This window comes from Brienomyrus brachyistius, chromosome 9 (genome assembly GCF_023856365.1).
Source record: "Brienomyrus brachyistius isolate T26 chromosome 9, BBRACH_0.4, whole genome shotgun sequence".
Lineage (NCBI taxonomy): Eukaryota > Metazoa > Chordata > Actinopteri > Osteoglossiformes > Mormyridae > Brienomyrus > Brienomyrus brachyistius.
The window spans coordinates 11,097,172-11,122,172 of NC_064541.1; the positions used below are offsets into that span (position 1 = coordinate 11,097,172).

The 25,001-nt window shown below is 48.5% G+C and overlaps 1 protein-coding gene across 2 annotated transcripts; it reads left to right on the top strand.

Moving 5' to 3' along the window:
• Positions 1-5,060: 5,060 nt before the first annotated feature.
• On the top strand, positions 5,061-24,728 carry stx17 (syntaxin 17). Of its 2 annotated transcripts, none has more exons than XM_049025598.1 (8): positions 5,061-5,196; positions 6,289-6,469; positions 7,988-8,053; positions 16,527-16,722; positions 18,060-18,175; positions 19,044-19,094; positions 21,285-21,371; positions 23,344-24,728. In XM_049025598.1, the coding sequence occupies exons 2-8, from the start codon at positions 6,347-6,349 to the stop codon at positions 23,575-23,577; spliced, it is 873 nt and encodes a 290-aa protein (XP_048881555.1). In that variant the 5' UTR covers positions 5,061-5,196; positions 6,289-6,346; the 3' UTR covers positions 23,578-24,728. The 2 variants fall into 2 exon arrangements, with proteins under 2 accessions (XP_048881555.1, XP_048881554.1); XM_049025597.1 differs by lacking the exon at positions 5,061-5,196 and adding an exon at positions 5,216-5,585.
• The last annotated feature ends 273 nt before the right edge of the window (positions 24,729-25,001 follow it).

The window sequence follows — 25,001 nt, forward strand, 5'->3', positions numbered from 1 at the left end:
AAATCAGACGCTGTGTTGTATCTTCGAACCGAAGGAACGCATTAACCCCATCTCACACCATGGGGATTACACACAAAACAATGTGACGACAGCCTGTTTGCTCTTTAAGTGCAATTCCTAAAGTGCTAAAAAGAAGAGGGAGAAGGAGACCGTGGTCACAGATCAAACTCTAAATTATTTCAATACTAAGTCAGAAAGGAGAAGCAGAATTTAATGTTTTCAAAATAAGGGGAAGGTTAAGGAAAACCTAGGGAACAGAAGCCAATCGCACTAACTGTATGACAGAGTTCCACAAACTTGAATTTGCAGTTTTTTTTTTTTTTTAACCGAAAATATTTTATTTTAGCTATAGGAGTTAAGTACACAGAATTGAAATATTTTATTTTAGCTGTAGGACAGCAGGATCTGGACTGAGGAGAAGGAACACAGAATTGATTTCAAAGCACTTATATCGTTGCAGAGGCGGACTGTATGTAACACATGGTCCTACACATCCCCACATTGGGGGGGTTGCTGCGATAGGTGGGTTTCGTGAGGGAGGGGATGGGATTTTTTTTTTTGGGGGGGGGGGGGGAGTGGGCAAAACATTCCACATCTGTTTTTTTTTTCCTTTTGTATGTTCGTATTATCAATGCCATTTATTAATAAGTCTGAATTTGTTCCATGATGTCTTTATTTGTACAAAAAAAACAGAAAAAAAGAATTATATGCATGGTATATCGTAACGGCTTTGCCTGTATTTATTGCAAACACTGTCGGCTCTGTGGCTCTGCTTTTGTTTTCATTTTTATTTTATTTTTAATTCCGTGCTCATCAAGGGCTCATTCACGCTGACTGAGATTTCAAACGAAGCAAAATGAAGCGGCAGTGGTTTCAAGTTTTAATAGATATAAATATATAAATATATATACAAAACTAATATTTTGAAGTGTTTTTATCTGATAGCTTTTTTCAAATATTGTGGTACGAGTTGTGGTGCGTTGTTTTTTTTTGACAAAGAGAAACAAAGAAAAAAAAAACGATCTCCTTCCTGATGTTCCTTTTCACTCTCTTTACTTCTCTTTCCCGTCGGCTCGCTGGAGATATTGTTCAGCAGTTTGAAATCATAAAACAGTGCTGATTATTTTGCCTGAGAGTCTCTTTGTTTGTCTGGACGACCCTGTTCCCTCACAACCTTACGCGGGGAAAGCACTACACCAATCAGGACCCCAGAAATCATTCACCAGGCTCCATGTTACTGCAGGAAAAGACATATAGCCAGTTCAGTTTCTTGCCCAATTGGCTACAATGTGCCAAGCATTTTGAACAAGTGGTTGTATATCCATACAACTTGCATAAGTAACAATACGTTTTTGTAAACTCCTCTGTGGTTGGCTGGTTCACCAGATTCCAGCCTTGCTTGTTTCATTACTATATTATTGTCGTGCTGGGCGCCTGCTTTGGCCATTTTTGTTACTAATCATCACCTGTGGTTGTCGTGTTGCGGGGGGGGTCCCATATATTAGCCATTCAGGTTAGATCTGCTGGAAGAATTGTAAATATGACCCCTCTCCCCCACCGCATGCCTCAAAAATGCGATATGAGAACCTCACACACAGACAGTCAGACATGATCTTTCAGGGTGGTGTTTTCAGGCTTGCGGAGATGCCTCTTCTCCCTTCTGGCCCTGTCATACCACCCAACCCTTAATCTTTCACAGCACCCCCCCCCTCCTCACCTCCCATGACCAGCCAGGTCTCTATGCTGTGGTGAACCGGGTAGTGACTCATTACCTCCGTTCACAGCGTCACATTAACCTGCGTGCAGATATCCGATGGTGCCATGCGCCAGCGGCCTCCCACGCCCGCCTCCCTTGGCCTCTCCGGCTACGGCGTGCAGGACGCATCTCGTTAACTGTCCTCAGGTAAAAGCGTCTTTTCCTTCACAGTGGAAAGTGACGCACCACAGAGTAAAAGGCTAGAATAGAGGCAGAGATCAGCCGAAGGAGTGCCGTTTTACGGGCGGTGAGATCCATAAACAAAATTAAGAATCATAAACTAAATAATCTGAAGAGCTGTTAAATCAAACAATAGATTCATTGTTACACTGCTATACGACTAAAGGTACTATAGATTATGGATTTGACATTAATGAAAGGCAAATTATTCCAGCGAAGAAAACATCGGCTCACTCACCAAGAGAAAATTAAATTTCCCTTAACAGTATTTGTTGCACAAAGGTTTCAAAGATGGATGGTGGGACGGCATTCTATTCTCGGAGAAGCTTGATCTCTCTTTAAAGTGCCACTGGTGATCATCCAGGACCCCAGGGCTACCCAGGTTGTCTGGGCGCCAGTGAACACTAGCGGATACACAGAACGTGAAAGCTAGTCACTGAGGCCGGGGCATCGACAGTGACACGTTTACCTAAAAAAAAATATATAAGACAGACTGGTAAAAAAAGAGAAGTCATCAGCCATTGCTGGTCAAAGATGACCAGAATAAGGCAGATACCCCTTGAGTGTTAATTAAAATGTCCCATGACAGCAGAAGAGGATTGGTCACGCCTTAAAGGAGTTAGCAGCGTGCTGTGAGTGTAAGCGGATGTTGGCAGGTGGGGGGCACTGATGTAATATTAAACAGCCATGAGCGAGCTGCTATTGGACAGAGGGCCCCTCTCCAGATGGCTGACACCGCCTTGTATATCTGGTGACTCCGGACACCTGCCACTTGCGCTCTGACCCAGAGTGTGACATTCCTGCTGCGCTCTCCGCGCCTTAATTCTGACACAATAGATCTCCCGCCGAATCCAATCCCCCCCACCCTCGGAAAAGAATCTGATCCCATCCCCCATCCATCAGTGTAAGCTGTTACTGGGAATCTACACAACCCCCCCGACTGTCTCAATGATCCTCACCGTCCTCCATCACCTCACCCTACATGGAAAAATCATGGCCCATTGCTGCCTCCATCGTCACATTAGAAAGACCGTTTTAATCTACAGACAAACAAGCATATTCGAACAGTCAAAGTGTCCCGAATTCGCCTGGCGCACGGCGAATGCAGTGACTCCCATTTCACTCCCTGGAGGCATGGAAAAATGTGAGCGTCATACAAGAACACATTCAATCCAAAGCAACAAATCAGATCCAAAATTTACAAGCCTGATTAAAATAATAATAATAAGCTTTAATAATTTTTTAATTTCTTAAGATGAGCTAGTTTCTCTATTTTCCCATACAGAAAGGTTCAGTGAGTTTTCATCCAAAAAAATCTGTAATGACTTTCTTTGCAGACCCCGTGTTTGCGATTGTTTGTTGTGCAGACGAAAAAATAAACAACATTGACTCAAACAAAACTAGGTGATCGGGCAGCACCAGCTCTTGTGAGAGCAGACTGAGAGAATGAAGCGGTGCTCACTGGTTAATCACTCACTTTCTCTGCCTTTAGAGGCCTGTGGTCTTCCTGCTCCTGCCTCTAAAGTGGTTTGCATATCCGCATGCCGGGGCTGCCCAGAAATGCGAAAAGCAAGAAAAAATAAAAACGGCAAGATCCAAAAGCACCGTTCTGGGCACAACTGTTCTTGCAGGAACAGGCTGAACGGCCCCGGACCCAGAATCTGGCCATTGTGTGTTCAAGCCTTCCTCTCCCCGTGACAGACATTAGGTCTTGCGACAGGGATCGGGCCGTTACTTACAGGATGCACAGGAGCCCCGGGCCGCTGTCTTTCATGTGATGCTTATCGCAGCCTCCTGCGAGAGAGAGAGAGTGGTGAATCGCTGTCGAGCCATCTCTCATTCTCACATCACGAGGGACCAGCCGTGAGGCTCTGGCACTGCGCTTCAGACCAATTTGGTTTCATCTGCACAAGTTTCAGATTTTCCGTCCTCCTACATTCCCCCACAAGCTCTCGTTTGTTTTTTTCCCCTCTATCTATGTCACGAAAGGGTAGAACTTTTAAACCATAATAAAAAGCACCTTTTACTTTTGCATGCTTCAAGAAATATTTTTGTCCAGAAGCCAAAACGATGCACTTCTCATGCCTGAGTACAGGCATGAGTACAGGCTGAAGGTTTCATTTGCCGTTTAAATCTGCAGTCTTGTTCCATGGTTATAAGCCCACCTATTCAACTACTAAGTCATTTGTCAGTCTATCCTAGGAATAAGTACCAAACAGGTACACGACAGAATATAACCAGATTGTACATTTATCACGCAATGCAACTACACTTATGACGCTGGCTCTTCACTCTGCTGAACAGCATTTTTCACTCTTGAGGCATTTAGCCCACGATGGCTGCCGGTGGTGGCGTCGTCCAGGTTAATTAAACGCGAAACAGGCCATGCATTCCTCCGTGCACCCAGGAGAGCGGCTCGTTCAAAGGGGCAGCAGCGGTAATCCACCTCAGCTCGCAGCAAGCCCCGTCCCCGCGGATGGGCGAACAGAAGGTCTGCAGTGGAGCCTGGCCATGCAGTTAATCTGCGGCTGTGGCCCTAAGCCTTGGGGCTCTGGCAGTGAAGATACCGGTGCAGTGAAGGTGTTTCTGAGAAACTAAAAAAAAAAAAAAAATCCCACAAGTCACACTCTGATACTGAAACATTTACTTTGGTGCGATTCATGAGACAAGGGCTGCGGCATATCACGGTCGAATATTAGATATTGCCAATTCACAAGAATTACAAATAAATGAACTAAATATTACCCATTAAGCTTGAAACTCTAGCCGCATATTTTATCTTTAAGCACCATATAAAGTATAATTATATATAAAATATTAATTCTATATTTACATTGAACATTTTATGAAAAATATTAAAGATGAAATAAGAAATGTATCCACATATCATAACGTAAACTATAAATAGAAACGTATAATATATAAATAAATATAAAGGCGTCAACTCATTAGCTCAAGTTTTAATTCGTTTCAAGTAAGTTGAAATAAAGGCCGTTTGAAGGCATTTCGCGGACATTGTTCACCGGTCCGCACACTTTGTGCAGCATGAGAGTTGCATTATAACTTTCCTCGTGTTTTTTCGTAAGGGATTTCCCAGGGCGCGGAGCGCCGCCGCCGTCCGGCCGGCGCGCCTGGGCGCGGGGGCGGGACTAGGAAGCGCGTCCGCGGCCGTATCCCTGACAGCCTGCTAGCGCGCTAAGCTACCAGCGTCTGTCTATGCGGGTCCGATAAGGGTTAACCTGCCTCCGGTTTCCGTCAAGGTGGGTGCTGTTTACGGCGCCGGGGGGCACTGTGTATGTGTAACACGGTTGCCGGCGCCGACTTTAGACGGTTTATGGGTTTTTTTCTCGCGTCGTGTTGCTGTTAACGCGGCCGGCCAGCGGCCTGCGGTGGAGCCTCCGCCGGGATCCGCCGACTCGGCAGCCCGCCCCGCAGAGCGAAAAGCCTGCTTGGGCCAGTCTCTGCTCCCCTTCCCGAGGACTGTGACGGACTGCAGGAACAGCAGACCCACGGACTATATGCTTACTGCTGAGTTGGGGTTGGGGCTGGGGTTAGGTACCTCACTTTCACTTTGTTTCGGGCACTCCCGTGTTTGTTTGTTTTCCTGTTTGCTCTGACATTTACTGGTATAGTCTGCCACGTGATTGAGGTGAGACCCTCTGAGAGCTTAAAAATGACTGTTTGGGTGTTTATGTTAGAAACAGCTGGGCGTATCAAGGCAAGACAAAGCAGGTTTATTTATATAAATTATTATACATTATCATACACACAGGTCATTCAGTGTGCTTCGCAGAAATAAGAGGTTCACAGTGCAGGTAAAAGCATAAAAATAATCCAGCAAAATGCATAGAAGTGCAAAACATAATAAAAACAATTGTAGTTAAGATATATATATGTGTGTGTGTGTGTGTGTGTGTGTGTGTCTATATATATATATATATATATATATATAGAGAGAGAGAGAGATAAAGATCTAAATATTTAAATAAAAGTGAATGACATCATCATCACTTAATTTCTCAGCTGACCCCCATCTGTACATTTTACTAGCCCAGGATAGTGTGCTTTATTCGCTGCTGCAGGCCCTGGTTCGAAAACAATTCCCTGGGACTGTTCCACAACGCACCCTTAGGCGGAAAGTACCTAGGGCAGACGCGGGAAAGCCCCAGACCTTCAGACCTTTAATTTTGAGATTGTTTTTCAGCAATGGGTTAGCTGATGATGAAGAAGTGTAGCGTCCTGTTGCCCACATCGGGTCTGAGATTGGCCAGCACCTTGCCGAGCTGTGGATAGATTGCACTGGCACTGTGGCTCCATAGGAGGTTCTCATCCATGGCCTGGTCACCCTCTAGGTAGCGCCGTTGAGTCTGGGTGTTGGCCTCCGGGTACAGTAACGAGCCGGGTGGCAGCATGGCCGATGAAACCGAGAAACTGTCGCTACGGCGACTGGAGCAGCCCATCCAGAAGTTCATCAAAGTGGCCATCCCCACTGATCTGGAGAGGCTGCAGAAGCACCAGATGAACATCGAGAAGGTATAGCCTGCCCCCACCGTGCCCCACAAAAGCTCTCTATGTCAGAAACGTGATAATCTACTCATTCTGAGAGCATCAGCTCCACACGTCATTGGTGACTTTAAGGTTCTCATTGGTTTGTTTTAATAAAGATTCTTGGTTTAGTTGACACCTTCATTCAACTTCTACACCTTGGAATTACAGTGACGGGTTTCACTTAGTACCTCATCCTGGGTGACTGCCTGCTGTGCGCCTGTGGCTTCTGGGATAGGCTCCGGACCTCCAAGTGTTAGCTTGGCTGTTTTAGGACTTCCTAAATGGAAGACTGTTACCAGCTGTGAAATTCATAGTGGTTTTGTTGAGCTTCTACCTGTTTTGAAACTTCATGTCATTTTCTAGTTTAATCCAAGTCTATTTTTTGTAGTCTTGAATCTTAAGACCTTAAATTTGCCCTTAGTACATCTCATGAAGCATAGTGATTTGGTGTATTATAACCAGCAGCACCAGAACGTCTGACTTCACTGTGATTTATCTGGTCTGCTCGTCTGCGCTAACAGGACTATGTCGGGTGCAGGCGGCCTTGCAGGCAGGTTTTCGCAAAGAATGGTGGGGCTTGGGGAGGCAGGTCGATGAATCTTCCGAAATTGCCCCGACTTGGGGGCCACAGGGGCCAGGTGGAGGATTAGGAGCAGGCGACGGGGAGCAGGCATGTCCCACCTGTCAGTGCCAGCAGGGCGGAGCGGACCGGAGGGCACGGCGGGCCCCCCTCCCTCGGACAGGGCCGCTCGCATCACGCTGCCAGCTGGATCGGGCCGCGGTCCGGCTGGCAGCCGCTCTGAGACCCTCTCCTCACAGCGGGCATGATCTGATCGCCAGACATCCCTGATCTGAAGCTGGCGTGGTGGATATTGGAACAGAAGTGTGTTGCTGCTCACCCAGTTTGCTTTCCCTTTCCCTCCAGGTTCTTTTGTTGTTCTTTTGGTTTTCGTGTATTTGTTTCGCTTTCATTTTTACATAATATTCGAGAGGTTTTTGTTTTATATGTTATAGTAGTTGTTTTCTTTGGCAAGTACGAAATTGAACGCACCCTCCTGCCATTTGGGTGGTGGGCAGCTCTTTTGAAAAGCACTGCAGTGGATGTTTGTGAAATTAAATTGGGAACTTGTTCATATTTAATGCCAACGGCTGTTTAGAGGGGAACACTGAGCAGTGCTGAGGCATTTAGCACTTTTGGATACAGTTGTTTTTGGGAAGCAGAATGGCTGAATAATTATAATGCCAAAGATGATGATGATGATGACAATAAGTATATTTAATGAGGTGTGAAACAGCCACAGCGGGAGAAGCGAGATGTGTGTCGGCCACACAGCCAAGATCCTTTGATGTGTTTATTTTGCTCAGTGTGTGGGCGCCTGTGGGGTACGGAGGTGCGTGTCTATGCCCACGCGTGTGTGCGCCCGTGGGATTAGCGCGGGCCGGCGTGTGCCTGCTTTGATACGTCTGTGAAACGCGTCCGACCTGATTCCCTTTTCCCCGCAGTTCCAGCGATGCCAGCAGTGGGACAGGCTACACCAAGAGCACATCAACGCCAGCCGCACGGTGCAGGTGAGTGCTCTGGAGACGCCAGCGAGGCTGCACACCCGGCCCTCGGCTTCGCTGAACAGTCCACGTTAGAAAGCTGACTGCCGTCACAGGCACGGAATGGCTCACTGACACATCTGAGGCTGCTGTACTCATAAAGGTGCCAAGAGACTTTTAAAAGTACCAGGTTTCACAAGAATTCTCAGCTTAAGGGAGCTTCGCCACGCAATGCACCAAAGATCCTCGTAACCAGGCTATACATTTTTAATTTAATTTACTGACAGCCATGCCATTATTTACATTTAAATGAATCTGTAAACACACTCATCTGTATAATGCTATAAACATGTAGCATTACTGCAGCACTTCAGATCCAAGGCCAAGCATTTGGCCGGATGCCAGCTTTTCAGTATTATCCGGACATTTATTTAAGCCCAGAATTTGTTAAGCAAATCAATAGTACGATTAAAATATCAATGAGGCATTTTATGACGCCCAAAATCTTAAAATTTAAATTTTTTTAAAAAATCTTAAAAAAATCTTAAAATGGGCAGCGTGTGGCTCAGTGGGCTAAGCCTGTGTGCCTGTAATCAGAAGGTCGCAGGTTCAAACCCAGCCTCAGCCTGTGGGTCCTTGAGCAAGGCCCTTAACCCCCAGCTCCCTGGGCGCCGCTACAGGTGGCAGCCCTTCGCAGACAACTTCCTCTATGAAAAAAGAGCAAGTTGTGGGAGGCGTAAAAGACAATTTCCCTACGGGGATCAATAAAAAAGTGTCAATTATTGTCAATTAAAAGTTAGCAAATTTGGCATATGCTTGTGTTAAATAAACGTGTCAGACTTTAAACTGAAAAAAGTACCGCCACACCGCCGGCGTCTTTTTACTTTGTTTATCCGCAAGATCTCCTCTTTTAAAAGGTATAGTGGCTGCTGAGCTGACCCTTTCTTCACTGACACTTCAGTGCAAATCGCAGTAAGGTATACCAAACATAGTATACCAAATCAGCATGATGTGGCATGCTCCATTAACCAAATTTAATGAAGATTACTAAGTTTTGGGTGTCATAAAATTGATCTTATTAATATTTTAGCTGTACTGCTAATCTGCTTCCGAAATATTGGGCGTAAATAAATGCCCGTATAGTATGGAAAAGCTGGCGTCTGGCCAAATGCTTCGCCTTTGATCTGAAGCCCTGGTGATTATTGCGCATGCGGCATATAAAATCAATATGATATCGCCCAGCCCTACTCTGTAGGTTAGGACTCTTGTGATCAGAAGGTTGCCAGTTTAATTGCCAAAGTGATTTCACCGTCGGGCCCTTGAACGATGCTCTTTAACTCCAGTTGTTTTTTTTTCAGATGTGTGTTGCTTTGGTTAAAAGCATAATTTGCTAAATGAATAATTGAACTGGAACAGAATAGAAAGTTGTTTGTTGAATGACTGTCCTCTGTAGCGTTGGTACACTTGGGGTGATGCTGTGTGCACAGGTCACACGAGTGTCATCAGAGCCGTGCCCTTTCACACACCCTACACACACTCGTGGTAACGTTTCAGTTCAGCTTACGGTGAACGTCGTAACACTTGAGTGCGCAACAGGTGTGTTTTGACCGGATCTGTGCCGATAGGGACTTTTACAGGTTTTGTGGCAGTTTTTATTAAAGCAGAGTGTAATATCTTTCCTGGCTGAGTTAAACTAGGATGAGCCGAAAGGTGGGTTGAGTGTCTGCGCAGTTAGATGCCGAGCTAAAGTTAGCGGTTGTGTAGGCAGTGCAGGCCCAGTAAATTTCATCACATTCATTTGTATGAGTTCATATGAGAGGCGCCACTGCAGCCTGGAGCAACCTGCGATCGTCAGCTTGGCCAGATACCCCCTTAAGCGCTGATAGCCTCGAGGCACCCCTGTTAGTGTGGTGGGGATTGATTAACCCCTTTCCCTCCACCCCCAAATTATCTGCATATTGATTTTTTTTTTCCTGGATATACTTCAATCTACACACACTGTATAGGCTTCGGAGACCCTCCAAGGCCTCTTACAGACACCCGTCTTTATCTCATCTGCTTATTTCACCGTAGCTAGGGGGTGCTGGGTGGGGCGGACGGCACATAGCAGAGATCGCCAGTCTGCACACGGCCACGACATGGCCCGTCCTCAGGGAGAGCGTGAGTCTGGCCGTGATCGTCGTGGTCTCAGCTGTGGACTGATTCGGACTTTAGCCAAACGTGGTGATGGAATGTGGGTGGGGCATTGTCAGCTGACTTTGATGATGTCATAGGAACTGTAGATACCAGGAAGGCCATGTTTGGCAGACTGGTTTCTGCTAGGCCTCCCCCCCCAAGCTCTCTGTCAATCTGCTCTTTTGATTTTGCTCTCCTTTCGCCACTTACTGTTACTCTCCCTAGGGGATTGTCCCTCAGTGTGTCACCTGCAGACACATATGAAGGGTCTGAGAGATGGTGTCATCAAATTCCAGCGGTTCAGTCTTCATGGAAGGTCGTGCTAATCTCATATCCCCTGTTGACTCGTGCAGGGTTTTTTGAAAGTGGAAATCTGCATGTCTGCTCTGCCAAGATGCAGGTTTTCCCATGAACCTCACGGGATGTCTTGTTTTTGCACAATTCCCCTTTGCCTCCGCGAAGCGTATGACCTTTGTGACCCAACCATTGTGTTCCTGTGCCGTGCCAGTTCTGTTTAAAATGCTGATTTTAATAAAAGCAAAAGCTACTTGTTCCCCGTAACGATCTCATCGGCGCCTTCGTGTAATGCCTAGGGCATGTTTACTTGTACCAGTTTGCACCAGTTTGGCACTCTCACGGGGTGGCCTGAAATGTCAAGGATCGTTTCGGATGTTTCAGAAAGACACAAAAGAGGCCATCCAAAAACATCAGTTGAGGATTTGTTTCATTGGGCGTATGACTGTGGACAAAATGACCAGCTTTAAGTATTCAAGATTTAGTTTGTTTCTTTGCAGAGGAGTTTGATTTATTTTCATAATGTCTTTTTCATATAATAAGTTCCCATATTCATTTTGTTTTAGTGTTGTGACGACGATGAAAAAACTTTCATGTAAATTCAACATTACATATGCATCCAGGGCAAAAGTTTCAGGTTTTCTGTGGTTACAGTGGCAGGAAACTAACAGCCGCTTGCCTTCCTTCAGCCCACAGATAACTGACATAGCTATACGGTATTAGCCAATGTGCTCCAGTTTAATGGAATGGTCTCAGTCCGGTTCCTGTTCCCGCTGTCCCTGTTCCTGGGGGTGGCTCTGAACTCTTCCTGACTCTGCTAGTCTTTCCCGTGGGAGCCCAGAATGCCTATTATTGCTATTATTATTGTTATTGTTACTAATTCAGTTGCTCAGCTGATGATTTTTATCAGTTTTCAGCTTTACTCACTCTTGCAGTGGGATTTTTCCAAGTAGCACTTCGGGGTTAAGTATTGCTCAAGGGCACAACTGCAAAAGATTTCAATCGTCATGTTTACAAGTTTGTGTCCTAAACCACAATATTTGCCGCTGATACATTTGAGAGTGAGTGTGATAGAGAGAGTTGAGCATGTGGGAGATACATGAGATGGTTGGATTTATTACTTTTTATTTTTTTAAGGGATGACATAGCTGAGGCTTTATTACTGGATGGTTTGTGTTCTTCGTTAGGCCTAATGCCAGAGTCGTCTTTGTTGCGAGAGAAAAACCTCACTTTGTTTCTTGTGCTGGGGGAGAGAGGATGGGCATGAATGGGAGAGGAAGAGCAGAAGACATCAGGTACGCCTCCAGCTACAAGCCAAGCGAGGGACAGGGAATTGGCAGAGATAAGCCAGCTCACCTGCTCTGTGAATGCTCTCCTGGACCACAAAATGGGCTCTTCCCATAAGACTACAAGGTTAAAGTTATCACCATCAACCTTCCAGTTTCTAAAGGACACGCATTTGTTTGCTTTTGGCTCTGCCTGATGACCACTCTGATCTTGGAGGGAAAAAAGTGACCGATACTTATGATGGATAAGCGATAAAATACAGAGGATCGGGGCGTGAATCTACTAGTCAGACTGTCGGGGTTCAGTACTGCATGACATGGCTGTAGATTCTCTGAACGACGGTGTGTAAAATCGTATCTGCCTGCCTGATTCCCCCTCTGAATCAACCCTCCCACATTCACCTCCTTGTGTAGGGGTGATGTTTTCAATTGTTCACAGAGATGAAAAAAATTAGAAAAGAACAGAAACTGAATTGGGGTAAAGTGAGAACTTCATAGCCTACTGCAGTAGCTGCATTCGGTGTTTCGTTGAGGTCTGATGTAAATGTGGGTTAACGACATAGCTGAAATTATTGTTTGCAACTTTCGCTAGGTGAATAAAACAATGTGACGGAGGGAGGGAAGAATAGGGGCTTTTAGCAATGAGAAATACACAATAAACTAAAGAGTTCTGGACTTTGGCAAACAGAACTCAAGCTCATGTAACACAGCACAGATGAACGAATGGGTTCATTACTTGCTTGACCTCACTCTGTAATGTCTATGCCTGACAGCTTGTGCCATGCATCTACTCTGTATAGTTTGAAAGGTTCCTACATAGATTTTGTTGGGGTTCTCAACTGATATCTGCCCGCATTCCCATTCTGAGTCACATTTGCCACGTGGATGCGTGTCAGATTTTGCTACCAGGGATAAATGCAGGATCCCCGGCATGATTGCAAGATAAAAAATGTTAAGGGATTTATGTGGCTAATATATGCATAGGACATTTTGTCTTTTTTTTGTGTGTGAGAAGCTTGGCCCACAAAAGCCCCCGGTGATTTTCGTCATCTCAGAAAGCATCGAGACACAGTATGGAAGAGAACACAAAATAGCTTGAAGCAGGGTGGTGACAGCTTCAATCAGGTGCTTTGGTCTATGTTTCAGGAGGAGCTTCTATTGCAGGTAATTGGGACCCTGGTGTAGTAGCTGGTCACATATTAAGGTGTTGAGCTTTTCATTCGGATCATTGTCTGGACGTCCATCTTCTCTGCTACGTAAGGCTGTCATGCATTTTTTTCTCCCTGGTTCGGTTGGTGCTCGCATGTCGACCGAAAGCGAAGTTGGCCCTGGGAGCAGGGAGGCCTGGTGGATCAATAAGACCCAGCAGAGGAACGGGATCAGAGTGGCGTAATTATCGCATGCGACAAAAGAGACGAGATTAAAGCTTGCGAGGCCTTTGTGATCCTCTGCAGCCCTTGATGTGTTGGGGCAGTTAGGGAGGCTGTCACTCCTTTTGAGGAGTTAATTATTCAGGTGTTATCTTCAGCCGGTTCTAATCTGGCAGACCCCAGCCCCCGCAGTTTCCGTCACGTTTCCGTTCCTGGAGTTTTGCTCGGTTGCTTTTAAAAGTGCAGAAATTCAACGGAAGCTTTGGGCGGGGCGGGGCGGGGGGGGGGGGGGGGGGGGAGGTGGGGGACTTTCGTTTAATGCTTTATTTTTGCTTGTTTTGCAGCTTTGTGGTGGTCGCCGCTTATTCGGCCCTCTTATAACTGTGGCATTTACCTTCATGTCGGTCGCTGTCTCAACTCTCTCTTTATCACCTGCGTGGCTTAGTTTTTATAATTATTATAAATTTTCTTTGGCTAACCTTTCAGGCAGAAGGAAATGCATGTATTAGACCGCAGTATGTTTCAGGAATGGGAGTGTGAGTTAAGACGGCATTGACTCCATGACGCTCTGCATCAGTGTGGCCTCAGGGCAGCAGCGCTGGTATCTGGTCGCCGTGGCTCCACAGTGAGCTTCACTCCCTCTAGCTCTCACATTAAAGGTTCCCTGATGTCCTCAGACCCTGTCTGCTGCAGCAGATGTTTCGTCTGCAAGACGGTTGTCATCTGACATGAGTACGGCATGTAGAAGCAGAGCAATTTTCCTGTGGCCACCCACCTCCCCTTGTCTTGCTCTCTAACTGAGTTTTAGGTGAGTGATGCTTGCGGTAGAGGCTGCAGTTTGTGCTCCTGCTGCTCTGGGAGCCCACTCCTCTGGTGCTCCGTGTGTGTCTCCCACTGACTGGCGTGACGTGAAACGCTGTTTGTTCTGAGCCGTCTCCCTAGCCCCTGCCAAACCACCTGTGCCTGGCTTCAAAGAACTGTCTGAAAAAACACAAAAGGCCCGAGACGACAGGCCGCCCCCAGCCTCCTCCTTTAACGGCTCAGGAGTGGGGCAAGTTTTTTTTTTTTTTCGTGTATGTGTGTGTTTACATTTTTGTTGTGGTTTCTTGGTCCCACTGCTCCGCCGCCCCCAGTTTCAGCAGGGCTCACATGGTAACAGAGCTGAAAGTCTGGGCTGTAGGTGAGACCATTAGCTTTGAAAAAGGTCAGGTGCTGTAACCGTTTAACTGTGGTATGAAAGTGGACGTGGTGGGATGCCCTGGGTCTGTGACTCTCAGCATCCTCTGCACCGTGTGCCATTTCTGTGACCTCCTGCAGTGTATGCGTCTTTCTGCTAGAGTCATCAGATTTCCATCAAGTCACTTTAAGGTCAAAATACCCCCATAGAATGGGCGTAAATAGAACACAGTGTTAAGTTCAAAATTGATTTTTTTGGACTGCCGTTGTACATGACAGTATAAACAAAACACAGGACAGGACATGCAATATCTAACAATATGTACAAAATATGAAATAGCGAATAAATATATGGCAAGTATAAATGGATAGGTAGTATGTGGTGGGTGGGGGGTGGAGAGTCCTTTAGTGTCTGGTTCAGCCTGGTCATCACATTGTGGTTGTTTTTTTCATCTCTGGTAGTGTTATTCGACTGCTTTGTCACCGAGGATGTTCGTGGTTCTGCAGAGGCAACGAGTTATAGATGTCCTGCAGGATCATGCAAGTTTTACTTTTATTGAAATTGTATAAATTGGGGGAGGGGGGAGTGAAGTCTGGAGGCAACTGCCCAAGCCCGAAATATCTGCAGTTGCATACACAGAATCTTTGTGTAGATCTGTGTTTTGGATATAGGGAGCTGTTGGGTTTTAGAGGTATGAAGAATAACAACATTTAAAGGTAGATGCTAAAGTGAATAAGTAACGACCCACAGAAGCTGCATTTGAATTGATCTCTCCAGGTCAGCTGGAATCCAACCTGTCAGAAATGTAATTTTAATTAACTTTTTGTTCAGCAATGATTTTTACACGCATTGATTAATGTGCAAACCTGAGTCGATGGTTATAGGGTGCGTTTAATTGCTGTAGGGAAAGCTGCCCATCTCGTTAGTTATGTGCTTTGATGTGGCCGGATATGCACAGACCACATATTTGAAAAAAGAAGAACCTTGTAAATTTGCGATCTCGGTTTTTTAAAAATAATTAAACATTTATGCAAATTTATTATTAATAGTTAAATATGATGTTCCATTAAATATGAATATCTGTGTTCCGTAGAGTGCAAGGGCTGATGTTTGTGCGTGTGCATGCGTGTGTGTGGAGGACCACTCCGGATGGGCAGGATGTTTTAACAGCAACCGAGTGCGCAGCTAATCATGTGGGGAAGGAGCCGCGGGCCAGGGTCCGTGCTAATCCAGTCTTTACAAGCGTAATTGCAGAAACTGGCATGTTTATTCAGGGCCGTCTAATTAGGACGCAGGGAGGCAGGCCTCAATCGGCGAGCCTTTGACTCCTGACCCGCACGTGGCACCGCAGGGCTGATCGATCGGCCGATTTCCTAATCCCGCCGTCTCCTCGGGGCGGAAGGTGAAGAGGCTGTCAGCGCCATAATGAGACAGGCCGGGAGGGCGGAGCCTCTGGGAGAGAGAGAGCCACGTCTGCTCTGTGCTGGCTGCCACCTGACCATCGTCTGTGCGGGGATCTTACATCCGAGCCGAACATCACCATGTCTGAAAATGCAATTTAGCTTACGGCTCTTTTTTTTTAATCAGTGGCACACCAATTTATGTAGCTCGGGAATCTAGTAAAAAAATTCGTAGATTTTTTTTGGATACTGCAGCAGATGTCATTTTGGCAGGTAATAAAATAAATCAGACATTGTTAACTCTGGGGTTGATGCATGATATATTGGTTAACATATCGGTATAGGCCAGTGTTCGTTAGAAATCAAAACATTGGCATCAGTCCTACGTGTCAGTCCTGGTCAATATTGCCGGCCAATATTTAGACGTTAGTCGATATTCAAAGTTGGCAGCACCAGAGCTAAAGTCATACCTGCTAAAATAATGGAGATGATTGCATTGGATGGTCAGTCATTTTCCATAGTGTCCATATCAGTAATATTGGACAAAAATGTATCAGTTATTGGTAGCGGACAAAATTTCCACGTCATGCACCGCTACTCAGGATCATAGAAAAAGAGTCTTTTCACACCTGAAGCTGCTGTTGGGTTTGCTGCTGTTCATCACTGTAGATATTTAAAGCCCCTGGTTACTTTGAGCACTCGCCTTCTGTTACTCTCATCGCCAGCTGACACAGGGGGGAGGTCACGGGTACAACAGCAGTGCCCAGATACCTCCACTAATGTCAGTTGCACCCACAGCAACTGCGGGCAAACGTCCGGGAGATGGAGAAGCTGTGTGGGCGTGTACGGAGGGAGGACGCCCTGGCTCTGGAGAAGATGGTGCAGCCGACCCGGGATCGTGCCTCTGAAGCCGTGCAGGACTTCCTGGGCCTGCTCGCCGACGCCAAGCCACAGCCTGGCCCCTCAGCCCCCGCCCACGCAGACGCCATGCGAGGTCAGGCCTCACCACGCATACATGTAGCGTAGGGCTGCATATGCAATGCTGATACACCCTTGTGCAAATTAATTGAAACAAGTAGTCACAACTAGTATGCAGAGAGAATGCCCACAGTTAAGACGAACATCACAGTCACATTAATTCTTACTTATAGCCTTGGGTCCAGATTTTGGACCTGGTGGATTGATAAAAATTATATGGGAATAACCCAAGACAGGGCAAGAATCCATTGCAGAGCACGTACACCATTCATGCCTGTGGGGAATTTGGCAGCTCCAATTAACCTTAGTGTGTTTTTGGACTGTGGGGAGAAACCAGAGAACTCAGAGGAAACTCCACGACAACATGGGGAGGTGCTCAAACCCCAGACCTTTCACCTGAAACATACATGGATGGCTGAAGCACACAGTCATACCACCCAACCCTACCCCCACCCGAGCAGGCCTGCCAGTCCGTGGGCACAGTGCCTCCTCTGTCCATCCACTCAGCTCTAACCCCACCTGAGCAGGCCTGCCAGTCAGCGGGCACAGTGCCTCCTCTGTCCATCCACCCAGCGCTAACCCCACCTGAGCAGGCCTGCCAGTCTGTGGGCACAGTGCCTCCTCTGTCCATCCACTCAGCTCTAACCCCACCTGAGCCTGCCTGCCAGTCCGTGGGCACAGTGCCTCCTCTGTCCATCCACCCAGCTCTAACCCCACCTGAGCAGGCCTGCCAGTCCGTAGGCACAGTGCCTCCTCTGTCCATCCACCCAGCTCTAACCCCACCTGAGCAGGCCTGCCAGTCCGTGGGCACAGTGCCTCCTCTGTCCATCCACCCAGCTCTAACCCCACCTGAGCAGGCCTGCCAGTCCGTGGGTACAGTGCCTCCTCTGTCCATCCACCCAGCTCTAACCCCACCCGAGCAGGCCTGCCAGTCCGTGGGCACAGTGCTTCCTCTGTCCATCCACCCAGCTCTAACCCCACCTGAGCAGGCCTGCCAGTCCGTGGGCACAGTGCCTCCTCTGTCCATCCACCCAGCTCTAACCCCACCTGAGCAGGCCTGCCAGTCCGTGGGTACAGTGCCTCCTCTGTCCATCCACCCAGCTCTAACCCCACCCGAGCAGGCCTGCCAGTCCGTGGGCACAGTGCCTCCTCTGTCCATCCACTCAGCTCTAACCCCACCCGAGCAGGCCTGCCAGTCCGTGGGCACAGTGCCTCCTCTGTCCATCATACTCTCAGCCCTGTTGGCTGTATAGACCAGCAAGTCCCAAAGCAACTGTATGCATGTTTGTGTGACAACTTGTTTATTAATTTGTACAAGGGTGTAAATGAATGGGTCTGGTCTGCTTCCTTCAGGGAAAACCCTCAATGTTGCGGAAGGAGAGCATCCCCCTGCCACACAGGCCCAACTCCTCCTGCCTGAGATCCCTGAGCACCAGAACGCAGCCGAGTCCTGGGAGTCACTGGAGGAGGTGAGGGACTGTGTGGGATGAGGCCACACCTCCTCGGGTCACCCCCAGAGCAGCACAACATCACATCGTGCTATAATCACAATCATATGGTGCATGAGAAATAATCACCTGGGCTTTAGGTGACGCCCGCTTTTCGGTACTATATGGACATTATATCCACATCTGGTAAACAGATTAGTAACGTGCCTAAAATATTAATGAGACGCATTGTGATGCCCAAAGGTTAGTAATCTGTATAAATTCGGCGTATCCTTGTTTAATAAACGGCTCAGACATTAAACTGCAAGACATACCGCCACACCACCACCCTCCCTCTAGCTTGTTTATGCGCAATGGTTGTACTTTTTGCAGATTGAATTTTAGCCTATTTATTGAACAAGGATACACCAAATCTAAACAGATTACTAACTTTTGGGTGTCGTGATACGCCTGTCATTAATATTTTAGGTGCACTACCAGTCTGCTCACAAAATTGTGGGCATAAGTCAGCATCCGTATAGTATGGAAAAGCCAGCATCCAGCAATGTTTTGCTCGTCATCTATAGCCCTGGTGATTATTGCACCTGCATCCCGTAATCACGATGTGATGTAGAGTAGCCCTGGTCACGCCTCTCTGGTTCGCGCCTCTATGGGCCGTATGTTGTCCGTCTTCCTTATCTTAGCCCATAGAACCTGCCTGCAGTTCTCGCAGATTCTGACCGGATAGGTTTCTGCTTAAGCCTTTGACGGAGCTGCAGTGCTGTGCCAGAGCTAAACGATCCTGGCCGCGCTGTCTGGGAGGTATATTATGTTTCACACAGCACAGCAGCGGGCGTGCGGACAGCTCCCGATCGTTTAACACACTCATCGCCTTGGTTGCATTTCGCAGGACCTGCTGGAACTGAACGGCCTGGTGAACGAATTCTCGGAACTGGTCCATGTAAGTATCGATCACCATTAGCTAGCACTTACAGCTATGATGCTCACGCTCCCGCCCCCCACCCCACTGCGGGCGGGGCCTCATCACGCTGCCGCACCTCAGTGACAGAGACGCTAAGGGCTCGGGAAAGGCATCACGAGGCAGGGAGACATTCAGGCCCGCGTCCGCCGGTCGCCGTCACCGTATCGATTCTAAAGAAACTCATCAAGGCTCCGTCTTGCGGTGCCCTGGCTGAGTGACAGCCACCATGTCCGGATGCCGCATGCGGTCGTCACTCTGCAGGTGGTAACAAGCGACGGTGACGGCAGCCACGGGAGTCCTCATCCTGGTGAGACCCTGTGGGACTCTTAGTGCCCCCTTTAGAGTCGCTCTTCCCCCATGATTGGGCCCCAAACTAGGATGGACATCTACCTACATTTGGATGGATTGATGGATGGATGTTCTCCTATTTGACACATACCGACATGTGACAAGGTGAGAGTGACACTGGTGGTCAGAGCGTAGGGTCAGCCATGTTCCAGTACCTCAAGGAGGGTTTACGGTTAAGATCTCGGTTAAGGGCCCAGCTTTGATAGGGTTACCCTGGCGGCCCTGGGATCTTTGGTTCCCTGACTCCGCAGCCGTTCACACCAGTATGGATTCCTGTCAGTTCTCCGCGCTTTTTCACAGATAGATTCTCGGCTCATCTGGCCTCGATGGAATAAAACCCTAAAGTTGCAGAGCAGCTGAGCAAAGCGATGCCTTCAGGACTCCCTGCTTCTCCTCTTGGCCTTGTGCGTCGCCGGTCCTGATATCCGGCTGCTCCCTGCGGGATGAATCCCAGCCCTCCGGGTTTCATTAGCCTGCACTCTGAGCGGTGGCTGTCCCCCAGGGTCTGGGGTGCAAATGACAGGCAGGAGGCCAGTACGGGGAGGGGAGATTGGCACCCTCTTTGTGTGTGTCTGAAGTAGAGACAAAGTTCGGGAGATACGCACATCACAACACTGTGTGTGAGGAGGAAGACTGAGATATGGAACACTCTGGTACCCCCAGTCCCCGTAACCAACAGCAACAAGCCTCACAAAGCAGAATTAGCTGATTTATTATCACTACTATTATTGTTCTTGTCATTATTATTAACAATAATAATATTTATTGTTATTAATAATAATAATAAGAGCATCCATCCATCCAGTTTGGGGGGGGGGGGTGGTGGACTGGGGCAAGGCAGCATAAGAATTAATTCTTCTATTATTATTTTATTATTGTTATTATAGAAGCGTCAAACAGACTGAGAGCCCACTGAACCGTGGGCCACCCCCAGCAGGGGGCAGTGGAATTAGTGGGGTGAGTGAGCTGCCCACGCGAGAGCCGCACCCCCAGCCCTCGCTCAGTACTGTGCTGGCCCGGCTTGGAGCGGCCCCGCTGCTGGCTTAGCCTAATTCACTGCCGCTGGGGGTGGTCCGCACTCTTTAAAGCCAGATTTACCAGCAGCACCTAATGACCGGGAGGGGGGACCGCTGCGAGCCCCCACTGACGCGGCCCGGGTACAAAGCGTGAAACAGCTGCCACTCTCTGAATATTTCATTAGCATCCTGTAGGCTCACACGGCCTTCCTGCCTGACACACACACACACACACCACACACACACACACACCTTACCTCCTGCTGCCCTTTAACAGCCACAATCCACTCCTCTCTTACACTTGGCTCCTCCTTACACACTCCTAATAGCCATTGTTGTCATTTTTATTTGCCTGTTTTAGTTATTAATGCAGAATTTCATCCTGGAGACCCGGATGGTATTTTTTCTTCCTGATGAAATTCAGGCTAATCAGTTAAACGCGGAGCCCCTCCGCCTGGGATGTAGACCTGCGGTCAAGTGCTGCTCATTAGCCATGATGCCACCTGCTGTCTGCATGTTTCAGATACATGGATACATTTTATGAATCCACAAGGGGGGAAACTTAAACTTTTGTTTAATGTAAAATTAGAAAGGCTTTGGGGAGGAGGGGAAGGTGGAGGTGATTCTGACAGGCATAGGGATCCTGCTGTCGGCCTGTTCATGTGAAGAGGTACGTGGAGCTGCCTGCAGGGACCCTGACTATGGGCATTAGATGTGTGCATAGCGGCCTCCCACCTGGTCCCAGTAGGGATGCCAGACCCCCCCCCCCTCCCACCTACCGGCACATAACTCCATCATCCCTCAGTCCCAACAGGGGAAGATTGACAGCATCGAGGACAACATCAGCAGAGCTGCTGGAAACGTCGAGGAAGGGACCCAAAGCCTGGGGAAGGTAAGGGGGGGTGGGGGGTGGTATGAGTGTGTTCTAGTATGGGGGGCTGTGGCTGGGGGAGTGTTGGTGCTGTGGGGAGATCGATCTTGCTCTCCCTTGCAAGCCATCCACAGTGGTGGCCTCTATTGATCCACCTCTGGAATACGGAAGGGAAACTGCAATTAAGGAAATAAGTGAGAGAGGTTGGGGAGAGGGGGGTCGGCGGGGATGGGGGAGGGTGGAGGGAGGTGGGATGGTGAAAGCAGAGTGAAAGGGAAAAATCAATGGGTGTTGTGATGGTCTCTAGCGGCGAGTCAATGTGGGGAAGTGTTGAGCGCGCCGAAGGGACACATCAATTCCTGGCTCCGCGACGGTCCTCGGCGAGGCGTGTTTGTGCTCCAGCTGGGCGCTCTTTCATGCTGAAAAATAGACCGGCTTGCAAGTAAAACAAAAAATATGCTAATTTAGAGCCATATAGGCGCCCTCACGGGTGGCTCGACATGGGAGGGGGTGCGGCGCCTGAAATGCAGTGTGGCGAGAAGCGAGTCTGGGCTTGAGGGGCATTTCGTCTGAATCGCCGGTAGTGAGGGATCTGAAAAGCTCAGACAGGGTCACCAGTGATCCGGGAAGATCTGTGGGGAGGAGCAGGTGGGACAGACTGGATCATGGGAAAGCAGAACTGCCGTGATTGGATGATATTCTGGCCCCGATTAGCACAGCAGAGGCTGGGAACGGGCCCTGGGGTAACTGGCCCTGGGAAGAAACCCCTGCTGAACCTTAGATAGCTACTTTTCTGGTGATACAAAAGAGATGTTCTCTCGTTCATTTAAAAGTACAGCGTGGGCTGACTGTCTAACTGCTGCCACCTGAATTGATTGTACTGTAAGGAAGTAGTGATTGCTTGTCAAATGCTAAGCGGTTCATCCCAAGCTTGTGTCCTGCAGATGTTTTACCGACATTTGTGTCTTGCAAGCGGCCTGCCGATACTCTTCTGTCGAGTTCTGTAGATATCATACTAGGGTATTCTAGGGCTTTTCCAAGGTTCTGTAGATATCTTGCCAGGCTTTTACGTAACTTATCCAAAGTGACGTTCTGTAAATGTCCTGCTAGGCTTCTGCTGATGTATTACCAGAGTTTGGTTGATGTCCTGGCAAGGTTCTGGAGATGGGGTCTGGATAATAAAACAGGACGGAGGTGGGTCAGGCTCATAGAGCAGTACATTCACAGACCTGCGTTGAAGTTCTGGGCCGACTTATGCTCCAGCATTTATGTGTCAAAATCAATGAGAAGAAGGTCGTACCGCCCTGGTGGAGGCAGCAATTAAACTCCCTGGATGGTGCTGGAGAAGAAAGCTCCCCCCCCTCCCCCATTTGCACTGTCAGGGGGTGCCGCTAATTAATTTGTCTGTAAACAGCGGTGGGGGTGGAGAGAGAAAAACAAGCAACTTCTCATTTCAGAAGATAGGGGAGATCAGAAGAGCGTCAGAAATGAGCAGCTTCTCAAAACGGCGTTTGAAGCGGCCGCTATCGGCCATCTGACCGCCGTGTTTACCGCAGCGAGCCGCCCATGTGCCGTTTGCCATCTCTCAAATTAAAATTCACCAAAAAACCCAAAGCCCCGTTTGAAAGGTGTTCATTTCAAAGTTGAGTGCTAATCAGTTTGTGCCATTCAGGGGCTGGGCGGGGGGTGTGGGGGCTCGTCACTGCCCTGAGAATGTTTAGAGGACTTTTCGGCCTCCTCCTCTCCTCCTCTTCCTCCTAATTTGCTCCCCGGGAATGTGGTGTTTGAGGCAGATCTGATCTCTTTGGTTTTTTGAATTGTGCTGATTAGAATATACCCCCCATCCCACCAGAAGGGGGGGTGGAGTCTCCTACTTTATTGGGGCCTTCTCCGTGACTGGCTGGTCAGCGGCGCGTGCGTGTGCGAGGACGACCTTCACTCAGTCACGTTCTCCGGACGGGACGCTGATGCTTTTCTTTCTCCTGCTCCCCAGGCGGCGAAGTACAAGATGGCAGTGCTGCCGCTGGCGGGAGCCCTGCTGGGCGGGGTGGTGGGCGGCCCTCTGGGGCTGCTGGCGGGCTTCAAGGCTGTGGGTGTGGCAGCCGCCGTTGGCGGAGGTGTCCTTGGCTTTGCTGGAGGGAGCCTCGTTCAGCGCACCCAGCGGGCCAAGGTGGACCTGGAGCTCCAGAAGGTCTCTGGTGCAGAAGGGGGCTGCAAGAAGGACTGACCCCCCCGCGGTCTCCCGCCCTGGCCATGTCCTCCCACATATGCTGTTTGACAACCTGGACAGGGCCTGCAGCATCCTCCATGCTGGATATAGCCTTGTACGCTTGTGGGAGGAACCAAAGCCGAGCTAAAAAGCCCATCAGGTTACAGCAAATCTGCTTCCAATCACAGACTGGAGCTCAAATTCTTTGAGGAGCAGCATTGGGATTGATTTAAGAAGTGCCAGAAGAATTTTGATTTTCTTTTTTAAAGACTTGAAAGTACTGAATGTAATTTAAGTAATATACAGCAATACACAGTGCAAGGGAGACCGGCAGACTTAGTCAGATTGTGGACTGGGTCCAGCCTTTCAGTCACGCCTGTCCTCTGAGTGACAGTCCTCCATCCCTGCACCTGTTTCCTTGGTACCTCATGCACTTTTCGGACATGGACCCAGTCAGCAATATGGGTGAAAGTGACATTAAAAGCTTGGTGTGAGCAGCACTAAACTGGGAGTAGGGGTCACAGCCTCGCCTTCTGTTTCCACCAAAGCAGTAGGTGCCATTCGAGGAGCCCCTTCAAATCCAGCCTGAACTGAGGCCCGTGACCAGTGACGGCGCAAAATGAGCCCCTTCGCTCGCAGAAGCGTGATTCTCTGGCCTGGCCAATGAGAGTGAGCATGAGAGTGCAGGGCAGGGAGGGGGGCCCAGACGACAATCTCCAGCACACCCAGCCAACCCCCCCACCCCCAATTCATTCATATCGATTCCGACTTTGAGTAACTTTGTCATAAGTGGAGCCAGTACTTCTGTGTAGTGTGTCTGGCCCCTTCATTGTACTGGTACCTTCATGTGGTTATTCGCATACTTTGTCACACGTGGCACAAACACCCTTAATGTCACACCACAGTCAGAAATAACTGTAGCTCACTCATGTTTGCCTGTGTTCGTGTCTTACTGCTACTGGCTGACATCAAGTTGTCCTCATTATTGTTCTAAATGTTTTTTTTTTTTTGATCGTTCATCTGGGAACCACCACAGGCCGAGCTGCAGCATTCCCTTATCAAGTAGGATTCGGTCTGGACCGCACTGCCGCCCTGCTGATGGCATAGCATGTGGACTGAAGCTGTTTTGTCATAACTGCCAAAAATAAACAGACTCTTTGCCAAAGCCAGGAGTGGTCAGGTTTATTTCTCCGGTGAGACTGCATACCTCTATACGTGGCAGATGAAGGTATGAGAAGCCGTGATGAAGTACCGTGCGTCGCCCTCGTGTGGGGCGTGACGGACGAGACACGTCAGCGGCAGAGAGTGGGCTGGACGGACAGCCAGCCAGCCTTCCTGTCTCGACGCAGGGGGAAACCCCCAGCGCATGGCTTGGAGTTTCCACCAGGAGGCGACGAGGGGATGGAAAGCGTGGCAACCCGACGGCCTCCCGGGACCCGATG

Bases quoted from the DNA above. Each gene is read 5' to 3' on its own strand.
- stx17 (XM_049025598.1), top strand. From the start codon at position 6,347: ATGGCCGATGAAACCGAGAAACTGTCGCTACGGCGACTGGAGCAGCCC. The intron at 8,054-16,526 runs GTGAGTGCTCTG...TTGCACCCACAG, and splicing joins ACGCCAGCCGCACGGTGCAG to CAACTGCGGGCAAACGTCCG. The intron at 16,723-18,059 runs GTCAGGCCTCAC...TGCTTCCTTCAG, and splicing joins CCACGCAGACGCCATGCGAG to GGAAAACCCTCAATGTTGCG.